The sequence below is a fragment of the Phasianus colchicus genome, chromosome 22 (genome assembly GCF_987193195.1).
Source record: "Phasianus colchicus chromosome 22, bPhaCol1.hap1.1, whole genome shotgun sequence".
NCBI lineage: Eukaryota > Metazoa > Chordata > Aves > Galliformes > Phasianidae > Phasianus > Phasianus colchicus.
The window spans coordinates 2,629,985-2,655,017 of NC_143457.1; the positions used below are offsets into that span (position 1 = coordinate 2,629,985).

General features: G+C 52.2%; 5 protein-coding genes across 7 annotated transcripts; 3 read left to right on the plus strand and 2 right to left on the minus strand.

The window, feature by feature from the left end:
• The first annotated feature begins 70 nt into the window (after positions 1-70).
• EFHD2 (EF-hand domain family member D2) lies at positions 71-2,906 on the plus strand. Its single transcript, XM_031613443.2, has 4 exons — positions 71-357; positions 1,849-1,996; positions 2,086-2,220; positions 2,327-2,906. Exons 1-4 carry the CDS (start codon positions 116-118, stop codon positions 2,459-2,461), a joined length of 660 nt encoding a protein of 219 aa, XP_031469303.2. The 5' UTR covers positions 71-115; the 3' UTR covers positions 2,462-2,906.
• Positions 2,516-5,704, plus strand: LOC116242491 (chymotrypsin-C). The gene is made up of 8 exons (XM_090123322.1): positions 2,516-2,610; positions 3,298-3,415; positions 3,513-3,610; positions 3,681-3,803; positions 4,537-4,673; positions 4,750-4,895; positions 5,005-5,154; positions 5,240-5,704. Exons 1-8 carry the CDS (start codon positions 2,516-2,518, stop codon positions 5,255-5,257), a joined length of 885 nt encoding a protein of 294 aa, XP_089979448.1. The 3' UTR covers positions 5,258-5,704.
• CASP9 (caspase 9) lies at positions 5,704-12,909 on the minus strand. The gene is made up of 10 exons (XM_031613439.2): positions 12,743-12,909; positions 11,283-11,496; positions 10,699-10,779; positions 10,270-10,301; positions 8,994-9,170; positions 8,670-8,759; positions 7,922-8,069; positions 7,200-7,379; positions 6,730-6,839; positions 5,704-6,591 (listed from the first exon to the last, which is right to left on the minus strand). The coding sequence occupies exons 1-10, from the start codon at positions 12,872-12,874 to the stop codon at positions 6,499-6,501; spliced, it is 1,257 nt and encodes a 418-aa protein (XP_031469299.2). The 5' UTR covers positions 12,875-12,909; the 3' UTR covers positions 5,704-6,498.
• Positions 12,910-12,917: 8 nt separating this feature from the next.
• On the plus strand, positions 12,918-21,577 carry DNAJC16 (DnaJ heat shock protein family (Hsp40) member C16). 2 transcript variants are annotated; one of them, XM_031613437.2, is made up of 14 exons: positions 12,918-13,144; positions 13,238-13,304; positions 13,738-14,068; positions 14,924-15,108; positions 15,562-15,666; positions 15,837-15,995; positions 16,365-16,495; positions 16,892-17,075; positions 17,261-17,443; positions 17,687-17,763; positions 18,166-18,246; positions 18,337-18,435; positions 18,917-19,087; positions 19,445-21,577. In XM_031613437.2, the coding sequence occupies exons 1-14, from the start codon at positions 12,981-12,983 to the stop codon at positions 19,839-19,841; spliced, it is 2,334 nt and encodes a 777-aa protein (XP_031469297.1). In that variant the 5' UTR covers positions 12,918-12,980; the 3' UTR covers positions 19,842-21,577. The 2 variants fall into 2 exon arrangements, with proteins under 2 accessions (XP_031469297.1, XP_089979182.1); XM_090123056.1 differs by having other exon boundaries at positions 18,920-19,087.
• Positions 21,578-22,293: 716 nt separating this feature from the next.
• On the minus strand, positions 22,294-24,633 carry AGMAT (agmatinase (putative)). 2 transcript variants are annotated; one of them, XM_090123057.1, is made up of 8 exons: positions 24,311-24,633; positions 24,027-24,229; positions 23,796-23,844; positions 23,462-23,657; positions 23,145-23,324; positions 22,959-23,043; positions 22,630-22,699; positions 22,294-22,529 (listed from the first exon to the last, which is right to left on the minus strand). In XM_090123057.1, the coding sequence occupies exons 1-8, from the start codon at positions 24,544-24,546 to the stop codon at positions 22,496-22,498; spliced, it is 1,053 nt and encodes a 350-aa protein (XP_089979183.1). In that variant the 5' UTR covers positions 24,547-24,633; the 3' UTR covers positions 22,294-22,495. The 2 variants fall into 2 exon arrangements, with proteins under 2 accessions (XP_089979183.1, XP_031469305.2); XM_031613445.2 differs by having other exon boundaries at positions 22,294-22,699; positions 24,311-24,629.
• Between the last annotated feature and the right edge of the window lie 400 nt (positions 24,634-25,033).

The window sequence follows — 25,033 nt, forward strand, 5'->3', positions numbered from 1 at the left end:
GAGCCTGGAGGTGCTGGGGTGCCCCGAGAAGATGCGTCCCCCCCTTTGCTAGGCGGCTGCTGGGGCGGAGAGGGGCGGAGCTGCGTCTGTTCGCCCATCCATCCATCCGGGCACCATGGCGGAGGAGCTGACGGAGCGGCTGGGCCGACGGCTGGGGATGCGGGAAGGGGATGCGGAGCAGCAACAGCAGCAGCAGCAGGATGCGGAGCCCACCCCGGTGCCTCCTGGCAGCCCAGCGATGCGGGCGGTGGGCAGCGAAGGTTCGCCCGGGGGCGGTCGGAGGCTCTTCAGCCCCGCGGCGGAGTTCCGTGAGTTCTCCCGGCGGCAGCTCCGTGACATGGAGAGACTCTTCCGACAGTGAGTGTGGAGGGGAAACCCCCCCCCACGGGACCCCCAGGAGAGACCCCGGGGAGGGAGAACCGGGCAGAGGGTCTCCATTGCCCCGATCGCATCCCCTGTGCTTTGGAAGCCTGAAGCCCCTGGTGGGGGACTGGGGGGGGGGGGGGGGGCGGTTTTGGAAGCCCCCAGCCCCTTTGCAGGACCCGCCCAACCCTTGGCTGATGGTGGGAGGGGTCCTTTGGACTCCTCTGCAGAGGGGATCTCTGGGGCTCCCTCACTTCCTTGCAGGGGGCTCCCCTCATCTTCTCATCCCTGGGACCCCCTCTTGGCTCCCTGTGGAAGGAATCCATGGGACCCCCCTTGGCTCACCACGATGCCCCCCCATTTCTGCGCAGGAGTTGAATCTCAGGACCCCCTCTCAGCTCCTTGCAGCCATTCTCCCACCCTACAAACTCTTTCAGAATGGTACCCCTTGATGCAACCCCTTGATGCAGAGAGGACCCCAGGACCCTCAGAGCAGTCTGGAAAAGGGACACGGGACCCCCAAGCCCCAGGACCCCCACCCTGGCCATGCACAGGGCTTTGGGCTGCGGCAATAGTGTTGCCACATCCTCGGTGCCATCCCCACGTGTCCCCACGTGTGATGTTGCAAGCTTGGGTCAGTGAGCTCAGTCAGCCGGGGGGAGGGGGGGAGCTGAGCAGAAAGGCGTGGAAATGTGCAGGGGGAAAATAAGGGCTGCAGAGGGAGGGGATCAGCCCCCCCCCCCAGCCCTATGCACTGTGCAGCGTGCGGCCGTGGGTGCTGTGCCCGTGGGCAGATGGCAGCAGCACGGGGTCTGGTTGCAGAGCAAGACGTGCACGCCTGCACGCACCGCGGCGAGAGGAGCAGCACGGCGGCTGCAGGGCTGCAAGCAAAGGGGGGTCACCAAGGGGGGAGCACGGGGATGGGGTGATGGTGTGAGGCTGAGCCAAGCCCCTGCCTCGCTGCATGCATGGTTTGTCCTCTCTCCCACCTTCCCCCGCTGCGTTAAAGGATTGCGACGCAGGAGAGCCCACCCCAGTGGATGCAGAGCTGCAGCCAGGGGCTTGCTTTGCAGCAGTGAAGCTCACAGCCATGCGATGCCAGCAGGAAAGCACGAGGTTTCTGTGCTGGGGCACAGTGTGAGCTGCACCATGCTGCGGCTGCGGGGACAAATGAGTCACAGCCCCGCAGAGCTGCATGTCGCTTCCTGTAGGCTGAGCAAGGAGAAGTTGAAAGTGCATCCTATAGAGCCCAGCTCAGTTCTATAGGCACATAGGGTTCACCCCTTTGCTGCACGGAGCTTGGTGGCACACTTGGCAGCAAGCTGCTGGGTACCTGTGCCAGAAACCACACTCAATGGGCAGGGAGTGCTGAGGATGCTCCTGGGAACCATTAGTGGTTGGATAGAACCAGCAGTGGTTTGGCACAGCAGCCCAACGCGACAGTGAGGATGTGCCCCGTGATGAGGATTTACCACCTCCCTGCAGGTATGACGCAGGGAAGGATGGCTTCATTGACCTGATGGAGCTGAAGCTGATGATGGAGAAGCTGGGAGCACCGCAGACCCACCTGGGCCTGAAGAACATGATCAAGGAAGTGGACGAGGACCTGGACAGCAAGCTGAGCTTCCGTGAGGTGAGCGCAGGGGTTGGGTTGTGGCTGTGTCCCTTGGCGAGGAGATGGATGGCACATCACTGATGGTGATATCCCACCCCATGCTGCAGTTCCTGCTGATTTTCCGCAAGGCAGCAGCAGGTGAGCTGCAGGAGGACAGCGGGCTGCACGCACTGGCACGGCTCTCTGAGATTGACGTCTCAACGGAGGGCGTGAAGGGAGCCAAGAGCTTCTTCGAGGCCAAGGTAAGCATTGAGCAACACAGCAGCAACCATTGGGTGTTGGGTGCTTGACCAACGTGCCACCATACTGCAAGCAATGGGGACAGGGCCAATGTGTCACCATCCCCAGGCACAGGCTGTCACCGAGGGCAGCCGCTTTGAGGAGGAGATCCGTGCAGAGCAGGAGGAGAAGAGGCGACAGGCGGAGGAGATGAAGCAGCGCAAGGCAGCCTTCAAAGAGCTGCAGTCAGCATTTGCTCAATGACCACAACACGTGGAAGGAGCCACGCCACGCCGTCACCATTCCCTGCGTGTCATCATGCCCATGACTCGTGCCAAGCTGGTGGCAGCTGTCACTGTGCTTGGTGACATGGAGCAGGCGGGTGCGCCCATCCCACTGCACCCCAACGTTGGGTTGGAGGTGGCCTTGGCTCCCCTTGGGCTGCTGGCTTATTTTGGTGAAAGACGCCCATAAAGGCCACCGAGGGGAGAGAAGCTTTATTTTTTGTGTGTCTGTCCTCTAAGCACCCGAAGGGACGGCGTCTCACGTGCTGTCCCTCCAGGAGTGGTTGTGCCGATGACTGTGATGTCCCACGAAGGTGTTGTTGTCTCAACAGCTGCTTCCATTCTGTTGTATGGATGTGTTGTTTGCTGTGTTGTTTTGTTTTTTTTTTTTTCTTTTTAAATCCCAAATAAATATTATATTTCCTAAGTGTTGTGCTTACCCATGCCCAGGGTTGGGTGTCAGAGTGGGACCCCCACGTCTCCTCATGACTGGGTACACGGTCAGGGCCACATCTGTGGGGTTGTACATGGGACAAGTGTATCTGTTCCCAGGTGGGCTGTGCTGTTCTGATAAGAAATAGCACAAGGTGGGCACGCAGACTGTGGGATTTGGCCACCTGTTACCAGGGGGAAGGCCACATGCCCAAGGGCAGGAGGTGGCACAGACAACATATAAGACGGTGGGCTCCTTGGTTCTGGCACACTGGAAGCCTACAACCATGCTGGGAGCCGTGTGTCTTGCCGTCCTGCTGGGCTATGGTGGGTAAGGGCATGAGGAGAGGGGTGTCTGTGGGGCTGGGGGCCGTGCCCATGCTGATGTCCCCATGCTGGGTGTCTCACAGCCTATGGATGTGGGCAGCCGGCAGTGCCACCGCTGTTAGGCTCTCGCGTGGTGGGAGGTGAGGATGCCCGTGCTCACAGCTGGCCGTGGCAGGTAAGTGGGGACCGTGTGCCACCTGGGGTCCGTCCCCACTGTTGGTGGCACAGGGATGGGTGGCCACCACCCATCGTGACTCCGTGCCGTTGTCCAGATCTCACTGCAGTACAGCCGCAATGGTGACTGGAGCCACACCTGTGGAGGAACCCTCATTTCTCCCAGCTGGGTGCTGACAGCTGCACACTGCATCAGGTAGGGTTGGGGGGCATCCATGGGGGACAGAACCCCACATGTCTGCCCCCATGCTGATGGCCATCGGCAGCTCCACCCTGACGTACCGCGTGGTGCTGGGAGAGCACAACCTGGCAGTGGAGGACGACGGTGCAGTGGTGGCTGAGGTGGAGAAGATCGTTGTGCACGAGAAGTGGAACTCCTTCCTCATCATGTAGGGCAGCAAAGGGGGGAGGGAGGGGGTGTGCCAACCCAAGGTTGGGTGCGGGGATGGGTCTGGCAGTGGGCTGGTGTGGGGTTGGCAGTGTTCTACAGGGTTTGGTTGGAGGCACTCTAAGGGGTTTGGTCGGTGGTGCTCTACAGGGTTTGGTGGAGGCACTATTGGATTTGGTTGACAGTTCTCTATGAGGTTTGGTTGGTGGTGCTCTACAGGGTTTGATTGGAGATACTCTAAGGGGTTTGGTTGGTGGTGCTCTACAGGGTTTGATTGGAGATACTCTAAGGGGTTTGGTTGGTGGTGCTCTACAGGGTTTGGTTGGAGACACTCTATGGGGTTTGGTTGGCGGTGTTCCACACGGTTTGGTTGGAGGCACTATTGGGTTTGGTTGGTGGTGCTCTACAGGGTTTGATTGGAGATACTCTAAGGGGTTTGGTTGGTGGTGTTCTACAGGGTTTGTTAAGTGATGTTCTACGGGGTTTGGTTGGTGGTGCTCTACAGGGTTTGGTTGGAGGCACTCTATGGGGTTTGGTTGGCGGTGTTCCACAAGGTTTGGTTGGAGGTACTATTGGGTTTGGTTGGTGTGCTCTACAGGGTTTGGTTGAAGGCACACTATGGGGTTTGGTTGAAGGCACACTATGGGGTTTGGTTGGTGATGTTCTACAGGCTTTGTTAAGTGACATTCTACAGGGTTTGGTTGGCTGTGTTCTATGGGGTTTTGTCATTGCAGCAATGACATTGCATTGATCAAGTTGTCAGAGCCAGTGCAGGAGAGTGACACCATCCAGGCTGCCTGCCTGCCACCCAGTGGGCTGGAACTGGAGAACGGCTACCCCTGCGAGATCACTGGCTGGGGACGCCTCTGGAGTAAGAGGGGTGACCGCAGAGGGAACTGAATGGGGTCAGCATTGGATATGGGTGCAACTTGAGGCTGTCGTTGCAGCCAACGGGCCGCTGGCCGAGGTCCTGCAGCAGGCCCTGCTGCCCGTGGTGGACTACGCAACGTGCTCACAGAGCGACTGGTGGGGCGGCCTGGTGAGGACCTCCATGGTGTGTGCTGGTGGTGACGGCGTCGTCTCGGGATGCAACGTGAGTGAGGGGGCTGCTGGCCATCCCCAACGGCTGCGGTGAGGTTGGAAGAATGGAGATGGGGAGATTGTGGGGTGTATGGGTGTAACACGGCACCCTGCCTGGGCAGGGGGATTCGGGTGGCCCCCTGAGCTGCCAACGGAATGGCCTGTGGGAGGTGCATGGCATCGTCAGCTTCGGCTCCTCCTGGGGCTGCAACACAGCCAAGAAACCAACAGTCTTCACGCGGGTGTCCGCCTACATCGACTGGATCAACGAGGTGAGAGCAGAGCTCTAGGGGCACGTTCTCTCCATCCTTCTCCACCTGGAGGTCTGACCACGGTTTCATCCTTTTGTCTTTGCAGAAAATCAGTGAGAACTGAGAATGTGCAGAGCTGATCACATACTGTGGTGTGCAATAAAGGGAAACAACCAGCCTTGTGTGCCCCTGCTGTTATTTGTGGGGTGTAAGGGGGGCATGTGATAGAGCCAGGGCCCAGCCCCTGAAGGGGGATGAACCCCCAGGGAGCTGAGTCTCTCCACTCTGCATTTCTTTAATCTTTCCTACACTGGAACAACTCTTTAATTTACAATTGCATCCCAGGGATGTGGGATGCAATTAGGGTGAAGGACAGTCATTCATGCTATTGACAAGACTGACAGAAACATTTACTACTCTGAGTATTAGAAAAACAGCAGTTGCATAAACATCATTTACTGACTAACTCACAAATAACACGTTCCAAGGGGAAACAGATAGCAGCCGAAGTGCATAATAACTGTAGAGACTGTAAAATCTGGGAAGTTCTTCTTAGTTTTACACCAAGATCACCAAGTCCAACCCCAACCCCTCCGCCCCGTGTCCCTCAGTGACACACCTACAGCCACTAAACATTAAAACATGCCCTAACTTCCTGGTTTGATTGCCCAAAGATGGTTTTGGGGTACAATCTATAGCCCTTGGTACAGGGGATTGTGTACATCAAGGTCATGATGACAGTGCAACTAAGCTTTCCTAGAGCTAATGATATGTATACACTGAAGAAGGACACAAGAGAGAACAGAAGACAGAATACAAAGCACAAGGTTTTTTTTTTTTTCCTTTTGGTTTTTGGTTCACTCAAACAGAAAAATCTCTTGTTGCAAAAATCATGTATTTCCATTGATTCCAGCAATTGATTCCATTGACTCCTCCAATCCACTGCAGTTGCACCAGGAAGGAGAGCACAGCCACAGCACAGCTGGAGGCCCTCACTCCACAATGGGATCACTGGGCTGGCACACTGGCACTGGGGATTCCAACACACATCCCTTCCCCCTTCCTATCACTGGGATAGAATCATAGGGGTTGGAAGGTACCTCTGGAGAGCATCAAGCCATACACCCCTGCTAAAGCATGTTCCCTACAATAGCTTGTCCCTGCAGGTTGGGACAGGGCCAGTCCTCATCTGGTTGATGCTTTATCCCAACGGCAGCGCTCACAGATTGCATTTCTCAGGAGAGACCCCTCCAAAGCCAGACAGCAGTCACCAGGAGCACCTGGTTCAAGTCACAGCTGGGACAGTTTTCATCCAGCCACAGGGAAGCTGTCCTTCACGTTGACTGGGACCTCGACAACCCCACATCATTTGCACAAGAAGAAGAATTTTTTACGTAGAAAGTTGAAACAGCCTGGGATCTGCTTGTACTTCCCCTTGGTGGATACAATGTCTGACACCTGGGAACAGAAGGTGCACTGCATGCTCAGTATCACAACCCTTACAAACTGCCTGCCTACCCTGACAGATGGAACCTCTGATTATTGCCCTCCTTGCTTTAACACTACAAAAATAAGGTTAAGAAAAAAGACATTTACCCGGAGTAACATGGTTAGCAGGTCTTCAGAACGGGCATGATGTTCCAGCACACTGTCCAGGGTTTCCACATACCACGAGCCACTCACCTTGTCCCTCCAGGACACAAAACCTTCAGAGAAAGGAGAAAATTGCTCTTGCAGTCAGTCTTGCTATGTCTTCACCTCCAACAGGTGGTTGCCCCTAACTTCAGTAGGGAACACTGACTCCTGGTGACACTGTGCTGTGGCACAGCAGTTTGGTGGTGGCTTTCTCCAAAATCCAGTTGCAGAATTACGATGTCTTGAGTACTGGCCAAGCACCCTCAGCACCAACTGCTTCTGCAAATCATTTGCCTGGTGCAGTTATCTCACAGAATGGTCAGGGTTGGAAGGAACTTCAAGGATCATGAATCTCCAACCCGCTGCCACGTGCAGGGCCATCAACTTCCCCATTTAATACCAGACCAGGCTACACAGGAAAAGTATCTCACCTGGAAAAGTTGAATAGGACACCAAGATGTCACCAGGAGTGGGCAAACTGGCAACAGCATCCGGCTCGTCCACACTCCCTGCTGGAGCCTGGAAAGGAATCGCATCCGACTCTACGGAACCTCGGCAAGTTTCATCTTGGGGTGATTCACAACCCACCTCAAATCCCTGGTCCTTTTGTTCTGCAAAAAAATGGCAGCAAGAACAGCTCTCGCTCACATCTGACACACTCTGCAGCCATACAACCTCTATTAAAAACTGTAGGGGAAAAAATCCTCCAACAAAACCACGCTTTTCTGCTCTCTGACAGTGCTGCTACAGTCAGAGCCATCAGGCTACCCCCTAACCAAGCCCTTCCAACTAACCTCCCCACGTTCCTTCCAACCCAAGCCATTCTACAATTCTACCTTATTGCTAAACACAGAGAACAGGTGGAATGCTCCTGGATGTGGGGCATAGGATGCCACTACTGCCCTCCTCCCATCTCACAGCCCCCACTCTGCACAGCAAAACCACCCCAGTGCATGATGAAACCACCAGTGCTGCCCTCCTGCAAGATGCTCCTGAAATTCAACCCATATTAGCATAAAAATACATGGTTAGGAATGCCAGAAAACACCTGGATAAAAGGGCAACAGACATGAAAGGAAGACGACAACAAAGCCTAACTGCGTCTCACCAGTCTGCTCACACCTAACAGTTTATTGGCAACACAAAGATTCACCTCCTCCACAGGCCTGGATGAAGAAGAGTTTGGGTTTTCCTCTCAAACTTGGGCACTGGGACCCATTGAAATAGTTCACAATCTTTTCAATTGGAATGGTTTTGCCATCTGTTCCATAAATCCCTCCAGGAAACTGAATATGGCTCGTCTGGAAGAGGAAAATCCAAGAGCTGTTAACACAGAAGGAAAGGCAAGCTCAGAGGGAACCCGTCTCTACACAAGTGTTCTCTCTCCCCCCCATCACTTTCTAGCATAAAGTTTCCAGAACAAACCTTACTTCCTCATATTTGTACAAATATGCACACGGCAGCAGGGCAAGGGGGCTCCCAGCAGACAATACCCAGAAATCCAACCTCTCAATATAATCCAACTCCTATTCCACCTCCTCCAGCAATGGGATTCTTTATCCTCCAGGACAAGGGGTACATAACATACAACCCTTTTAGGAACAATTTATCTCCTCTCATCTAATTTCAAGGCCTATACCTTGTGATGATTAATCATGACTAACGACTCTCCAGGCAGAGCCAGAGAATCAGGAAGCATACAGTATGAAGGTCAGCACCACCTCCTTCTGCTCTTTGCCCACCACTCAGTTCTGATGTACAGATCCCACATTCAGAAGCTAACAACTTCTGACCAAAGGCCACCAACCTCTGGAAAGGCACTGCAGCAGAGAACCTCGTGTCTGCTTTCACCCAGATACAGGATCAGAACTCCCCATGATGTCAGAAGAGTACAAACCCACCTGGCAGCCATGGGAGAGGATGACCACAAGGCAGCAGTCCAGGGTGCTGTGGTCAAGCTGTGCCAGCTTCCGCAGCTCCAGATCAATTTCCTATATAAAAAACATCATGTTTTAAACTGCACACTGGCCACAGATTACTGCCAAGCCCTGCCCTATCAGACCCAGCTGGATCTCTGCTGCTTTCTGTCCAGTGAAAGCGTGATAACAGACACCCCACATACAGACCAGAAAACCCATTGGCACAGAGTAAGACTAACATACATCACATGCAGGAATCACAATTAAGCCTGAAGAGTAACCAGGTCTTCCTCCTGCCACCCTCACCTGAGCTTTGAGGTTCCTCAGGGTCCGGACATGGAAGCACAAGGACTTGAAACGCTTCTCCAGCTTCTCACAGTCTATGTCAGAGCCAGCCCGAGCTGACAGATCAGAGTCTCTGCTGAAATTGACATTGTTGAAGATCAGGCAGTGCCCACAAGGGTCTGCTCGCAGCTGGTATACCTGGCATGCACAAGAGAACTTGTCAGTCACAATTAAACACCCCCTAATTCAGAGCATACACCGGCTAGTCCAGTGGAACACACTGTAAGCATGGAAGAGGAGTCTTTAAAGCAGCTCCTTTCACATCTCTAAGCCTAGGGATGGATAATAGTGTCTGTTCTGCATGCTCACATTATTAAAATGTGCAACCAGAGGAAAAAAATTGCTTAATTCACAGAAAAATGGTCACTACTTTAGCCACAAGGTTAGGTTTTTAGGTTGTTTAGGCACATTCATCAAACCTCACCATGAGATCCCAGGTAGTGCACTCTAGGAGTCAAGAAAACAGGCAGATCCATCTCCTGGGTAGTCAGATTCAGCATCAACTCCAACACATTAATTCCGGGAGGGCCCTCCAAATTCCAGCCATGTGAACACAGCCAAACTCCCTGCCCTGCCTCAGGTATGAGTTGTGCTGTCAGAAAGCAGCACACACATTTCTGAATGCTCAATGCCTGTTTCCTGTGAGCCTCCTAACGTGCAAAAGCTGCCTCACATGTTTACTGTTGTTTTCCCTACTTCTGTTTCCCAACACAGTGATTACAAAATCAAAACACTGCTTTACAAACAACACACAACTTGGTGCCTGAGGAAATCACTAGCTGTCTTGCTGGAAACTGTGTAAGCACCATATTTAGCTCCATGTCATGTTATTTGCAGCACGGTTCGTGTGATCCCAAGGAGGAGCTGGCTAATGATTGACCCACTCTGAGCACTGAGCCCTGGTTACAGCCACGTCAGCCTCAGCACGATTTCTCATGTCCCAGCACCAAGGACTGGCTGTCACAGCACTGCTTTCAGCTGCAGCAGCTCTGGAGCTCTGTGCTGTGGGACTTCTTTAGTCCAGGTAGAAGTTTAAGCCATACTAAGATCTTTTTTTGGACACTCTGTTCTTTGCCTCGTGAGGGTGAATGCTTAAATATCTTCAGCCTTGCTCTGCCTTTTCAATTCTTAAAGCACAAGCTCCTTGCAAACAGAATTTCAGAGATGACTGGCAGCAAAGAACCCCAACACAATGACAAATAAACTGGAATAGAAGAAAAGTATCTAGGATACTAACCAGTCTGTGGTCACTCTTGTCAACAGCTGAACCTACAACACACAACAGAGAAATGGAGTTTAGCTCTTAGCACTCAAAAATGAGATGTTATACGTGTTCTTCACAGAATTAACACCAACTTTGTCCTGTCATCTGTCACACACGGGTGACACCCACCCCTTCCCACCCCACCACACAGCAGAAGCAGCATTTGGCTCTCATCTCTTAAACCACAAAGAGAAAGTGTGTCAGCAGTTACAGCCTGGACCTCAAGCACATGCTCATCCCCCACCTGGCACACCATACACTATTTAGTTGAGGTCACCTCCCACCTAGCACACATCTGAGCTGGTCTGCAATTCACAGAGACACCCAGCACTGTGCCAGGACAAGCAAGGAACTGACCAACAAGCTGTCAGACCTCCCTCAGAACTGCAGGACAATCCTTACCATGGGCTGGTGCTGGAGGCATCTGAAATCGCTGACTCTCAGCTTGGACTGGGATGGACAACCGTTCCGCAGTGCTCACACCTGTAATGGCATGGGAAAGTCATCCCCTTCTTTCTGCCCCTTCCAATTTCACATCAGAATTAAACAGCTCTGGTTCCCGTTAAGGACCACAGCTTGTAGCTACGCCACTGCAAGGGCAGAACAAAACCACTTCTGTTTTTCTCTTATTTGAATTCAGTGCGGTTTCTCATGACAGCTGTATGAACTGCATCAATTCAGTATGAACTGCCCTCAGAAAAAGGGCAAAACAGGAGCAGCAAAGACACAGTGAAGCCCATTTTCAGCACAGTAGTACAAAGGCCGCATGTGAAAAGCAGAAGGAAGCTGCCAGAGCACAGCTGCAGCTTCAACACTTCTGCTACCAGAAAGCACAACATTCTCCCAACAAACTCATGTAGTCACCACTACAACCTGTGCCAGAGGATAACAAAACCAGGACTTCACTTTCTACAGCAAGAAGGAACCCAGCTGCTACACCCCATCCTGCACTTCAGCATAGAAAGAACCACATCCTCACTACTTACTTTTGTCACGCCTTTCTCCAGGCAGCTCCAGCTGCACAGGCCTCAGGTCCACAGGTGGGGAGACTGAGTTTCCACACCCTTCATCCAGCATGTCAGCCAGGTCACCATGCCCAGTGTCCCTCAGGATGGAGAGGAATATTGGGAAGGCCTGCTTCCCACGGGTCTCCAGGTCTATGACCAGCTGTCGTGCTTGTTCCCTTCGGGTGCCAGCACTCTGCAGAGGAGGGAAGGCAGGGTGATGCTTCCTGAGCCCTTCAGCTCTGCCACAGCCGACAGGAAACAGAAGGATGGTACTGGAACCCCTGGTTCCAGGGGATGGGAGGACTAGGGGACACCCCCAACTTGACACCACAGGGATAAAAGACACTTTCTAAATCAGCTTGCCACCAGTATCATGGAGGGGAAACAAAGAGCACCATGCAGATGGCCAGTGGAGGAGACCAAGGAGCCCTGGGCCATGTCATGGGCATGGATGGGACACAGAAGGCACCAGGGCTCTGTCACCAGGCTGAGAGGGCGCAGAGGCCACTTGGGCTCTGTCACTGGGCTGGGATGATGCAGGGATTCACAGGGACCTGTCAGCAGGCAACAGGGACACAAGGACCCCTGGGGCTGAGAGGATGCTGGGTCCCTCAGGGCTTGTTATCAGACTGTGGGAACACAGGTCCTTCCCAGGGCCTGCCATAGGGCGGGGGGAGGCAAGGGGACACTCTGGGTCCTGCTACTGGGTAGGCAGGGACGTGAGGATCACAGAATGGCCAGGGATGGTAAGGACCTCAAGGACCATGAAGCTCCAATCCCCTGCCACAGGCAGGGTCACCAACCTCCACATTTAGAAGCAGCCCAGGCTGCCCAGGGCCCCATCCAACCTGGCCTTGAACACCTCCAGGGATGGACAGGGCATCCACAGCCTCTCTGGGCAGCTGTTCCAGCACCTCACCACTCTCTCCGTAAAGAATTTCCCCCTGACACCCAACCTAAATCTGCCCTCCCTCAACTTCAAACCATTTCCCCTTGTCCTGCAGTTATCTACCCTTTCAAAGAGTTGATTCCCCTCCTGTTTGTAGGCTCCCTTTAGGTACTGAAAGGCTGCAATGATTCACCCCGCAGCCTTCTTTTCTCCAGGCTGAACAAGCCCAGCTCCCTCAGCCTGTCTTCGTAGTGGAGGTGCTGCAGCCCCCTGATCATCTTTGTGGCTCTCCTCTGGACCCTCTCCAACAGCTCCCTATCCTTCTTGTATTGGGACCCCCAGACCCGGACGCAGTGCTGCAGATAGAGCCTCACAAGAGCAGAGCAGAGAGGGACAATCAGCTCCCTGTCCCTGCTGGCCGCCCCTCTGCTGATGGAGCCCAGGATCCCGTGTGAGGACACCCCGAGCCCCGTCACCGAGCTGAGGGGACACGAGATCCTTTCACTGGACCGAGAGGACGCGAGACCCCCGGCGGTGCCCCGCAGCCCACCTGCATATCCTCCACCATAGCGCTGGTGAAAACCCCTCGGGCCTGCAGCGGCCCCCAAAGCGCCTCGGGCCGCAGTCCCTCCACCAGCCGCACCCGGCCGCGCCGCAAAGCGCGCCTCCGCTCTTCCTCCATGGCGGTCCACGTCACGTGACCGGAAGCGGAAGCGTCGCTATGGTGACGGCGGGCGGGCGGGCCGGAAGTGGTGGCTGCGGGGCTGAGGCCGGTGCCGGTGCTCGCCATGGCGCTGGGCCGCGCGGGCCCGGCCGGCCTGCTGCTGGTGTTGCTGCTGCTTCTGGCGGCGCAGGCCGCGCCGGAACGGGACCCGTACCGCGTGCTGGGCGTGGGCCGCTCCTCCAGTCAGGCCGACATCAAGAAGGCGTACAAACGGCTGGCCCGGCAGTGGTACAGAGCGGGACCTGCGGCTGGGGGGAGCGGGGAGGGGAGGCCTGGGGGCACGGCAGGGGGTAACGCCTCGTCCTTCCAACCCCGCTCCAGGCATCCGGACAAGAATAAGGACCCGGGCGCTGAGGATAAGTTCATCCAGATCAGCAAGGCCTACGAGGTAAGGGAGAGGCGCTGCAGAAAGGAGAAGGGAACGGGGCTGAGCGCGGTCTGGAGTGCGGCGCTGGGATGGGTGAGGCTGGGGGAGGGGGAGCTCGGGGCAGACCTTATCGCTCCATACAGCTCCGGAAGGGAGGCTGTGGTGAGGCAGGGTTGGCTTCTGCTCTAGGTGACAGCGATAGGATGGGAGGTGATGGCCTCAAGGTGCAGGTTGGATGTTAGGAATGATTTCTACTCTGAAAGAGCGGTGATGTGCTGGCACGGCTGCACAGGGAGGTGTGGGGTCACCATCTGTGGAGGTGTTCGAGGAATGTGGGGATGTGGCCCTGAGGGACGAGGTCAGTGGGCACGGTGGGGATGGGTTGGGGTTACTCCAGTCCCCACCCCTCCACGCTTTGCACTGGGCCATCTTTCTTCTGTCCTTTGCTTCCCAGATCCTCTCCAACGAGGAAAAGAGGGCAAACTTTGACCGCTATGGAGATGCTGGGGAGAGCCAGGGCTACTCCCAGCACCAACAGCGTCAGTTCCACCACTTCCACGAAGGCTTCTACTTTGATGAGTCCTTCTTCCATTTCCCCTTCAACTCAGAGAGACGTGACACCTCCGACGAGAAGTATTTGCTCCATTTTTCACATTACATCAATGAAATCGTGCCAGATAGTTTCAAGAAACCATACCTCATTAAAATCACCTCGGACTGGTGCTTCAGCTGCATCCACATCGAGCCTGTGTGGAAGGAAGTTGCTCAGGAACTGGAGGCACTGGGTAAGGACGAGGCATTGGGGTTGGGCACAAATTTCCTTGCAGAATGAGGTTTGGGAAGGGTGTCCACCAGCAGCTTGTCCGTAGGACTCGGGGATTTAGGCCACAAGCCTAAATCTTTCCTCTGTGTTAGTAATAACTAAATCAGTGAGGCTAAGCGTTATAAACAAGGAAACATCAGGCTTTCTTTCTGACTCATACAGTTTCAGCTCTTTCTACCGGGTAGTTTCACTGTTGTTCCCTCAGTCACCCCCAAGGTTACAAGGGGAAGATGCCTTTTCTCCCTAATTTTAGTCCAGCAGCCACGGTAATAAATAACCACATTAATTAAAGCTGATAGGTAAATCCTGTATGGCTTTGTCCTGAACTTGGAACAAGCAGAATAAAGCACCTGAGTCACCACCATACATGGCTGTGAGGGAAGTCTGGGGATTTGTCAGCCCTACTGGAAATACATTTGCATGCCAGCAAGAAAGCTGGGAATGCAGAGAGCAAGTGGAAATTTTGTTTTTCATGCTGATGTCTCCTGCATGCACGTTCCTAAAAAACACAGCAGGATGCAGAGGTGGTCCAGTCCCTCCTTACTGAGCTTTCTCTCCTTTGGGTTTTACTGTAGCATGTGTGACATCAGTGGGTAAAATAAAAGAGGCCATCACGTTCCCTCTCTCCCTTGATAAAGCTTTCAGTACAAGTTCCAAGGGACTGCAGCACAAGGAAAGTACAGAGCTGGGAGGGACCGTGACACAGATAACTCCCAAGTGTGGTGCTGAGCAAGGGAAGGGGTCTTCCAACTCAGCTGTCTGGCCCAAGGTTGGGGTCATCAGTCATTTTTTAGTTCAATTTGCTCTCCTTTCACAGGAGTGGGCATTGGGGTCGTTCATGCTGGGTATGAGAGACGCCTGGCCCATCACCTCGGGGCTCACAGCACGCCGTCGATACTGGGACTGATGAATGGGAAGATCACCTTCTTCCACAGCGCCGTCAGTCGAGAAAACCTGCGGCAGTTTGTGGAGAACCTGCTGCCAGGGAACCTCGTAGAAAAGGTACACGTGAGAGGGGCGTGCAGCACTGCGGTTGCTGTCTGATTTGGATAGACAGATCTCATTAGCTGTTGCAGTGGCTCATCCAATTAATTCAGCCCGGAGCTGATCTGTGTCACTGATGTGAGAAGAGCCAACTGGGGAACCAAAGTGCTTCAAGAGCTGTAATTATGGCTACACACCCTGCTTCCCTGCTTGAAAGCAAGCGCACAACACTGTTCTGTAACACTTATTTTCTTTGTAACAGGGCTAATTGCACTACTGCACATTTAGGCCAGCAGTGCAGTCTGTATGCTGCTCTTCCAGCTGCTGTCAGTCTCGAGTCAAACCAGCACACATGTCAGGCATACCTGTGGCAGCTTTTTCAGACCTGGTTCTTATTCAGGCACCTAATCCTACAGCATGCATGTGTCTGACTATTCTGAGGTTAAACTAACAATCTGACTCTGTTTAAAGATTACAGATAAAAACTACATCCGCTTCCTATCTAACTGGAAGAAAGAAAACAAGCCCCACGTCCTTCTGTTTGATCACATGCCAGTTGTGCCATTACTGTACAAGGTAAAGCAATATCTGCCTCTGGATTTTGACTTGCTACTAAATCCAGCACGTGCCCAATGGCATTTAAACAGCGGGGGGTGTTCTTGAAGCAAAGTTACCACGAGCACTGGGGGGACAAGGCATTCTTTATGTGCTAATGTAACACATTCTGGTGCTTTCTTTCCATCCAGCTGACTGCCTTTGCATATAGAGATTACTTGTCCTTTGGTTACGTGTACGTGGGGCTCAGAGGGACTGAAGAGTTGTCCAGTCAGTACAACATCAACGTCTACACACCAACCCTGATGATCTTTAAGGAGCACATCGACAAGCCCGCTGATGTGGCACAGGTACAGCTCTGAGTCCTCTCCAAGTGCTTCCATGAGATGGAAGGAAAGTTTTTTCTCTGACCAAGTGAAAGGTTGGTTGGCTGCATTTTGAGGAATAAGTGGCATTCATTCTCAGTGGTACCTCTGGCTTCAGCAAAAGCAGTGAGCGAAGCCCCAGGAGGGAGGTAGCTCAGTGGGCATCAGCTGTGGGGTCTGAGCTTTGTAGGGGATAGTTGCAGGTAAATTCTAGGTCCTGGGCCCTCTAAGTGTCTTTGGGGGTTTCAGTGAGGACTGTGATGGCTGGCATCCTCCAGCTCTTCAGGTGAGAGCCTTAGAATAGCTTCACTCTCCTCAACCAACTCAGTACCAACTCTGCTTTGCTTTCTTTAGGCACGGGATATGAAGAAGCAGCTCATTGATGACTTCCTTTCCCAGAATAAGTTCCTCATGGCAGCCAGACTGACCAACCAAAGGCTGTTTCAGGAGCTGTGTCCTGTGAAGAAGTCACACCGTCAGCGAAAGTAAGGCTCTTTGGGAACCCGTTTTGTCCCCCGAGGCTCTTGGGTTGCTTCTAAAGCCATATCTTGTTGGATTGAGTGAGATATAAAAGGTCTCCAAAGGAAGGAAGGAAATGACTGCACTGGAGGTTGCTGGGTATCCATGCAGCTTGATAGCTTTTGTGCCTCCACTAGGCACGTTTTGGGACAGAGGACAGGGAGAAGGGACGAGGAGTGGGGCAACAGCCTGGAGAGCTCAACATCTGGAAGGCAGAGGCAGGCTTTCAAAAATATGCCCAAAAACAACAAACAGGGTTTCCATCCCTTCAGGATGGTTCTCATTAGCAGAAAGATTTTCATTTGCTGTTTCTTCTGGCAGCCAGAACAGCTCTTCATTTTCCATGTCTCTGTGTTGCCTAGGCACTGCGTGGTCCTGCTCACTGGAGAAGGAGATAAGTTTGCTGACGCTTACGAGGCATTTTTGACCTTTGCTGTGGCCAACACAAAAGACACACTGAGGTTTGCACACATCTATAACGACAGGCAGCCGGAATTTGCAGATGCCTTGCTGATGGATGAGGAGAAGTACCGTGGGAAATCAGCTGTGAGCATTACCTTTCTTTTCTTCTGCTGCTGCTGCTTTTCGTCTGTCATTGTAAATCTCTTTGCTCTATGTAGGTCGCTGTAACTTGACCTGACTCCTAATTCTGGGCAGGGATTTGAAGCTAACATCTTTCTCAAAAAAAGTGCTGTCCTGTCAGACATCTGTGATGTGGTTGGCTTGTCCAGGTGGTCATTTTGGAGAGGCGCAACAACGCAGGGAAGATTGCCTATAAAACCTTGGAGGAGGCCTGGCAAGGCAGCAGTGAGGACAACTTCATCCTTCTGGATCTCCTGGACCAGCTAAGAACAGACCCTGGTCTTCTCTCCTCGGAGACTGTCCTGGCAGACTTGAATGATGAGCTTGCTCCTGTAAGTGCACAGCCTTTCCAGCCACTTAACAAGCATGTTACCTCCTTGAACAGTTCCGTTATGCTCATTAGTGGGAATCACACTCTACAGGTGTTCTTGCTCAGGGAAAGATGAGCTCATGGCATAATCCAAAGTTGATTTGGGGCTGGGGTTCAGTTCAGGGGCTGGGGCTCTCATTGGTGCTGTGAATAACAGCTTTATTGTTTGCCTTTTTTTTTTTCATCCCTCCCTTCTCTTAAACAGATGTTTCTTATCCGATGGTTCTATTCCACACTGGACTATATCTTGGACTGCTGGGACAGCTTGTTTCATAGCAACTGGTATGGATGGGGCACTAACAAATCTCAAAGGGAGCAGGATTGCTCAGATGCATGGTAGAACCAGGCTTGGGTTAACAGGAAATGAGAATGTACCAAGTACATGGGTGCCTGTATGCTCTTGAGATTAAGGTGCAATGGCAGCACGGTGACATTAGCTTTTGCCTGAAGTACTGGGTACTCTGGCCTAGAAGTTGACCGTGACATTATGCCCCTGAAAACGTGCCAACCATATCATTTGATGCTTCCACTGCTTCCCCTTAGCCTTACTTTAAAATTGTTTTGTTTTTGTCCTTCTCCTTTTGGGTGGGAGCAGGACAATGCTCCAAGTCTTGATCATGTTTAAATTCAAGAAAAAACCGTGCTGCTCACAGACCTGATTGCTGTTTGCAAATCTTCCCTTAGGCGAGAAATGATGCCCCTGCTGTCCTTGCTCTTCTCTGCGCTCTTCATTCTCTTTGGCACTGTTATTGTTCAGGCCTTCAGGTGAGTGCACATCCTAGGGGATCTCACAGTCCAGCCAGCAGCAGCTCAAAGCAGCCCTTTAAACAAGCCCCAAATGATTTTTCTTTGCAGTGATTCCAGTGATACAAGGGACTCTCCTGCCTCTGAGAAAAAAGACACCACTGCAAAGACCGAGAAGAATGACACAAGCTTCAGCAAAGAGAGTAACAGGTTCCCTTCCCCTTCAAAAATATTTTTTGCTGAATTGTTGTTTGTGAAGAGTAGTATGAGTAGCTCAGCGAATAGTAGGTAGAGAAGTGCATGATAGAGTAGTGCCAGAGCTGTGTGGATGGAGTAGTTGTTGCAAGGGCAGTATGGGCACAGAAAGGCAGGAAGGAGTGGTGTTAGCAGGGCAGATAGGATGTGGATACAGAAATGTAGTTATTAAGTGACTCCTGCTAATGTGGGAGAGAAAGCAGCTGTTCTGAGATGGGCTTGGGACTCTGACAATCCAGGGGAAGCTGTGACTTTACACCAGGTCTCATTCCATCCAGCCACTCTTGCTTGCCCTGCATAAAAGCCATTCTTCCTCTCTGCAGGCTGCACCACCAACATGGGCTGTAGCTATAGGGCACAGGGCTGGATCAGCTTAAGGAGGGGGGAATGAGTTCATCCTTTATTCCCCTTTTACTCCATCTTTGTTTTGTTGCAGCAGGGTTCCCAAAAAGGGCTTTGTCGAGGTGACAGAGCTGACAGACATCAACTACAACAGTAACCTGGTGCGCCTCAGGCCGGGTCACATGAATGTGGTCTTGATTCTCTCTAACTCCACCAAAACTGCCCTCCTCCAGAAGTTTGCCCTGGAAGTCTACACATTCACAGGGTAGGTTGGGGCCCTGGCCTGAGTTTACTTCCCTGTTTTAACACCTTGCATAAGCAAAGCTGCTTAGGTGGAAAATTAGGGGGGAGTTATGCTTTACCACCTCTTCTCCAGTCTAAACAATCTCATTTCCCTCAGCCATCCCCCAAGCCTGTGCTCCAGACCCCTCACAGCTCTTCTCCCTTCTTTGGACATGCTTCAGGGTCTCCATGTCTTTCTTGTAGCAAAGGGCCCAAAACTGAACACAGCACTCAAGGTGCAGCCTCACCAGCGCCGAGTACAGGGTCCAGTTGGCAAAAACAACACCTACCAGCCTGATTTGGGAGCAGTGCTCATCCTGCTTCTCTCTTCTCCCCCTAGGAGCAGCTCTCTTCATTTCTCCTTCCTCAGCCTGGACAAGCACCGTGAATGGCTGGAGTACCTGCTAGAGTTTGCACAGGATGCTGCCCCCATCCCCAATCAGTACGACAAGCATTTCCTTGAACGTGACTACACGGGCTACGTGCTGGCTCTGAACGGCCACAAGAAATACTTCTGCCTCTTTAAGCCTCACAGATCAGGGGACGAGGGGGGAACCCTGGGGGCAGGTGAGGATTACAATTCCTCACTACACACCGAAGCCAGAGGGAAATCCTCCTGCAGTCCAGGATCTAAATCCATTAAAAACAAATTACATAAATTGTCCTTTTGGATGGAACGCCTTCTTGAAGGCTCCTTACAGAGGTTCTATATCCCCTCGTGGCCTGCACTAGACTGAGGGATTTTAAGAGATTCTAACAGACACACTTTTTATGAAGATGCCGAGGGACAGCTCTCTCCAGGTCTAAACAAATGATTGTGATGAATGGACCTTAGGTTTTAGGTGAACCTCTCCGAGGGCCAGTGACCAGAAAAATCTCCCTGCATCCAGAGCCTGGGAGTGCAACGAAGCGTGCTGAAATGCCCTCCACCAAACCATCCTCACGTTTGGATGCTGTACTGTCAAAAAGCCAAGAAGTCCTTTTTTCCTTTCTCATCATACCACGCCTGCTTCCTGGGCTGTCCCCGAGCCATCCCTCATTTCACCTCAGATGAATAAAAGCCGTGATCTCTGCTGCGGCGATGTGGCTGGTTACACAGGGCAGGTCGTGGCTCTCCTCTCGCTTCCTTGTGTGCTTAGCCCATGGTGCATGGTGTAACCCTGGCAAGACCCTCCAGACCCTCCCAGCAGACAGCCGTACCCCTCGGCTCCCCCTGGGTAAGTGACCTGGAACGTGGCTGGGAACACTCCTCCAGAGCAGCCCTGAAGCTGGCACTCACCTGTGGTGTGGGCAGGGAGGTGATCTGCATGTTTCATGCTCCTCGTGTAACAGTTCCACCGGAACCAGGGAGGGAAGGGGTTTTGCACAGCCGTAAATACTGTAACGGTGTTGAGCCATTTAAATGTCACATTGTTTTCCAGATGCCTTCCTGCTTCTGTCAGTTTTAGAGGATGTATCTTAGAGCCATAACTTTAACTGTGTCCTCAGATTGTAGGCATATGCTGCTATGAGCCAGTAGATGTGTAGATGAAACTCTACCTAGCTGCTAGGGAGCCAGTGGGGGCTCCTTTCAAACACCCTTACATCTGTAGTACAAACCAACCTTTCTTTGTATCAAGGAACCTAATTTGTCAATAATTGTACTCCTGTTGCCCCAGAAGTGCTGTACCACCAGACTGTTGCTTACATGTGAGGCTCCTTTTGTTTTAGGTGTGGGTTTAAGATGCTTTGTCATCTTGCCCATTCCGTTCCTGCCACAAACCTTTGTCTCTCAACATGCAGGCTGCCTTGGGTTTTCTGTTGTTTTTTTTTTGTTCTTGTTGGTTTTTTTTTTTTACAAATAGGTCTGTGTAAAGCTCGTGCAGTCACAAAGCACAGAGTCCCACACTGGGGTACAGGCTGCCTGTTGTGAGCTGGGGGAGGCAAGCAGGAGGTGCTGGGGTGCTTTGTAGCTCCTCCAACCATAACACAAAGCCAAAGGGTTTCCTTCCACAATTGAGACTGAAATCCTGCAGGGTCCCAACCTGGAGCTCAAGCCAATTTGCTGCCTGCATTATTTTGATGCACAAAACCTTGGCCTGTTGCATTCCCAGCACACTGGGAGCAGCTTCACCCACTGTTGGCCACCCCAGCACCGTGTGTACTCCCAAATAAACATGGCTGTGCTGTCAACCACGCTCATGTGAGGCTGCTGGATTTTAGCTCAGCAGGCCCTGAGCCTCAGCTACAGCAATGAGGCATTGAAATTGGGGAAAGGAATTAAAAAAGAGGTCTTCTCCCTGCTAATGAGCTACAGGGCACACACGTGGTGCGACAGCTGGGGCAGAACACTGTGTCAGCCTGATGGTGACATACAAACATGCCAAATTTGGATGAGGAATGAGGATGGACAAACTCATCTGCCATCTCTTCAGCAAGTCAGAAACCCAAATAAACTTTTGACGTGCAACTTAAAAAAAAAAAAAAAGACAAAGTGCCTAATTGTGCTACAGCAAAGGAATTCAACCCCAGGCCAAATAAGGAAAAGATCTGGCCTTGTGGCCTTCAAAATATAATTTCTGTGCGCTGCAGCAATGCCAAACTGTTCTAAAATCACCCACTGAAGTAGTTTTGGTTGTCATGGAGCACTGGGCACTTGCTTGCCAGTAGAAGAGCGTGGTCAGAGGCCCCCTCAGCTGCTGCTTATGCCTGAGCTCTGCCTGCCCTCTCCCAGCAGTCATAAGCTGAGATCCCAAAATCCCCCCATGTTGTAACGTATCATCAGCAACACGCACCCGCTGCTCTGCGCTGCATGTGGCAGTTTGTAACCCAAAGATTGAGGCAGTTCAGTCCTAATGCACTATTTGGCGATAAACAAGCAAGCAGCCCCACTCAGAAGCTGAAACAAAAACATCCTTACAGCAAAAAGGGAAGCAGCCCCAAGTCAGAGGTTGTCCCAAAGCCCTTCTTTTGACTGAGAGTGGCAGGAGCAGAGCCTGCCAGTAACTCGTACACTAACACAGCCTGACAAGTGGGACTGAAAACAAAGTACATCTTTTGCACTTTTGATACAGGGAGGGAGGTGGGGAATTAACTTATTTGGCAAACTTGTCTTTTTTATTTTTTGTTTGGGTTTTTTTGTTTGTTTGTTTTTTTGTCATGTATTTGTGATCAGGCACTGATGTCATTTTGTTTTAAGACGATTACAGATTCGCAACCAAAATAAACTATTTTAATGTGTGATGAAGTGGATTTTGTTTTTTCATGTGCCAAACGACCCCATGCCTGCACGAACTCATACATCTCAAAGGCAACCAAACCCCTCCTGGAACACCAGTGGTTGGGCCAAGGGACAACACCCACCTCTCCTCAGCTGCTATGCTTCCCTACCTCTTCTAGCAGCACATGGCATTTATTCCTTACTGCAAAGCACATGTTCACTGCACCTGGAGGAGAGTAGGGCATCAGGAACCTCATCCAAGGTCTGCAATGGCATCTGCTGCTGGTGGTTCACAGGGCTGGGGTCCAGACAGGAGCTGCCCTCACATGGTTTTCACTCCAGGAAGGACACACAACATTTCAAAGAGCAGATTGGCCCCTAGCAGAGCAGTGTTACCTAGGAATAGACACAAAAAAAAAAAAAAAGATACACACAAAAAAAAAGAATAGTAATAAAATTTGTGCTATGACTGCCCATCTGTTTTCACCCGCAGATCTCAGCCACCTCTGTCAGCTCCTACCACTCTCTGTGGCAGTTCCTAGAGCCCAGGGCTGCTCTTTGCCTTTCAACACTAGGTGGCACCTAGCAAAAACTAAAGACTTCAGTGCAAGTGCCCTTTCAGCCCTCCCAGCCCCACAGATTTCCATCTACTCACCAGAGACATCATATATGGGTGCAACCTCCACAAGGTCACATCCCACTATATTGAGTCCTTTGCAGCCACGAATAATCTCCAAAGCCTGGGAGGAAAACAGATTGGGGTACAACAAATGATCAAAGTTCCTCAAATGGGAAGAAAAACATCCTTATCCCATTAGGAAGGGAGCTTTGTGCCCCTCACCTGCATAGGTGTGAGCCCAGCAATCTCTGGTGTGCCCGTTCCCGGGGCATAGGCAGGGTCCAGACCATCAATATCAAAGCTGATGTACACCGGGCCATCCCCCATCTGCTGCCTCACCTCTTCCATCAGTGGAACCAGGGACTTCATCCAGCACTCCTCAGCTGGAACCACCCGGAATCCCTGCGGACGCACAAGCTCAGCATTCACCATCCCACAACCAGCATCCCAGATCCCACTGGGGATTTATGGAAAGGAGACTGGGCTGCATTTTCCATGCACCCAAATAAGCTTTAAGTAAGGCAGCTGCCAGAGGTTACCTGGTCCCAGCAGTACTTGTAAGGATCAGGGGCATAGGAGGAGCCACGGATGCCAATCTGAACCACCCGGCTACAGTCCAGCAGCCCTTCATCCACGCAGCGCCGGAATGGGGTCCCATGGTAGATCTTCTCCCCCAGGGCCATGTCACTGGTGTCAGTGTGAGCATCCACATGCACCAGCCCCACAGGTCCATGCCTAAGTGGGATCAGGTGGGCACATCAGTCCCCAACCCACACTCAGTATCCCCAACTTACACCATCACTGCCATCATTCTAGGGGCTGAGAAGCGTTAGGACAGGGCTGTGTTCTACACTTCCCAGGTTGGAAACTTACTTTTCTGCCACTGCCTGCAAGATGGGGTATGTTACAGTGTGGTCTCCACCTGCGACAGGACAAGGAAGAGGACATTGCATATTGCAAGAGGCTCTCAGCACTCCTTGAATTTGTTTTCCAGTGACTTTTTCCCCCCTGTATTTATGCTGCACTTGTTCATACGCTCAGACCAAATCACAACAGGAGAAAATGGAATCAAGACAGAATTAGGAGCTCCCACAGCACACTTACCCAGAGTGAGAGGCACACAGCCAGAGGCCACGATCTTCTGGTAGGACTCGTAGATGCGGCGGCAGCTGTTGGGCAGGTTGTAGAGGTTGACATTCACATCTCCAACATCAGCCACCAGCAGGGAGTCGAAAGGTGCAGCCCCAGTGCTGACGTTGTACCTCCTCACCATCACTGACTCAGCACGGATCTGCTGAGGACCAAACCTGTGTAGGAGAACGTGGGCAGGGAAAGCTGCAGGCAGAGCTATGCTACCAGCAGGAGCCAAGCAGCAACTGCCCTCCTACCTGGCTCCAGGCCGGTTGGATGTGCCCGTGTCAAGGGGAACACCGACAAAAGCTGCATCCAGCCCCTCTGCTGAGGTCTGAACAGGAAGCCTTAGCATGGAGCAGACCCCCACGGGCCGGGCCACGAACTCAGCACTGGGAGGCACGTTGAACCGTGAGGCACGGCGGCATGGAGCAGCAGCAGATGCAAAAAGCCACTGAGCAGAGAGCCTGGCTGTCCTGAGCAGACAACTCATCCTGCCACACACACAGCGAGACCCCAAAGTCTGCCCCGTTCCTGCAGCTGGGAACAGAGCCAGGTGACTCACTGTGTCACCCTGCTGGGTTCGAAGTGCATCTGGATGCCCTGCAAAGGGCAGAGTGCTCAGGTTCCTTTCCCACGCATTCTCGTCTTTCTGATCCCCCTTCCACACACTGATCAGCTGCAGGAAGCAAGGCATCAATTTCTTAACTGCCTTTTACAAAGCGCTGAAGTATCATAAAAACATCCCGCTAAGGAAAGGCAGTGGGACAAAACAGAAAGCATCTGACCTCACCAGAACTATAGACACACTAGGTGCAAACAAATGAGATGCAACCCCCATGGAATACCAAGGTTGAGTGCAATGCTCTGGCTTCTAGTTCTGCTCACTGCCCTTCTAGAGCTGGATCTGGGAGAGATAAGGAGAGGCAGGGGGGAGAAAAAAAATAAAAGGAGTACATTCACACTCTATACTATCTGTT

Bases quoted from the DNA above. Each gene is read 5' to 3' on its own strand.
- AGMAT (XM_090123057.1), bottom strand. From the start codon at position 24,546: ATGAGTTGTCTGCTCAGGACAGCCAGGCTCTCTGCTCAGTGGCTTTTT. The intron at 23,325-23,461 runs GTAACCTCTGGC...GTGCGTCCGCAG, and splicing joins ACAAGTACTGCTGGGACCAG to GGATTCCGGGTGGTTCCAGC. The intron at 23,044-23,144 runs GTGAGGGGCACA...TTTTCCTCCCAG, and splicing joins CTGGGCTCACACCTATGCAG to GCTTTGGAGATTATTCGTGG.
- CASP9 (XM_031613439.2), bottom strand. From the start codon at position 12,874: ATGGAGGAAGAGCGGAGGCGCGCTTTGCGGCGCGGCCGGGTGCGGCTG. The intron at 10,302-10,698 runs GTAAGGATTGTC...TGTGTGTTGTAG, and splicing joins GCCTCCAGCACCAGCCCATG to GTTCAGCTGTTGACAAGAGT. The intron at 7,380-7,921 runs GTGAATCTTTGT...ATTTTTTTGCAG, and splicing joins CATCCAGGCCTGTGGAGGAG to AACAAAAGGACCAGGGATTT.
- LOC116242491 (XM_090123322.1), top strand. From the start codon at position 2,516: ATGCCCATGACTCGTGCCAAGCTGGTGGCAGCTGTCACTGTGCTTGGT. The intron at 4,674-4,749 runs GTAAGAGGGGTG...CTGTCGTTGCAG, and splicing joins TGGCTGGGGACGCCTCTGGA to CCAACGGGCCGCTGGCCGAG. The intron at 4,896-5,004 runs GTGAGTGAGGGG...CTGCCTGGGCAG, and splicing joins GCGTCGTCTCGGGATGCAAC to GGGGATTCGGGTGGCCCCCT.
- DNAJC16 (XM_031613437.2), top strand. From the start codon at position 12,981: ATGGCGCTGGGCCGCGCGGGCCCGGCCGGCCTGCTGCTGGTGTTGCTG. The intron at 15,996-16,364 runs GTACAGCTCTGA...TGCTTTCTTTAG, and splicing joins AGCCCGCTGATGTGGCACAG to GCACGGGATATGAAGAAGCA. The intron at 16,496-16,891 runs GTAAGGCTCTTT...TGTGTTGCCTAG, and splicing joins AAGTCACACCGTCAGCGAAA to GCACTGCGTGGTCCTGCTCA.
- EFHD2 (XM_031613443.2), top strand. From the start codon at position 116: ATGGCGGAGGAGCTGACGGAGCGGCTGGGCCGACGGCTGGGGATGCGG. The intron at 358-1,848 runs GTGAGTGTGGAG...ACCTCCCTGCAG, and splicing joins ATGGAGAGACTCTTCCGACA to GTATGACGCAGGGAAGGATG. The intron at 1,997-2,085 runs GTGAGCGCAGGG...CCCATGCTGCAG, and splicing joins GCAAGCTGAGCTTCCGTGAG to TTCCTGCTGATTTTCCGCAA.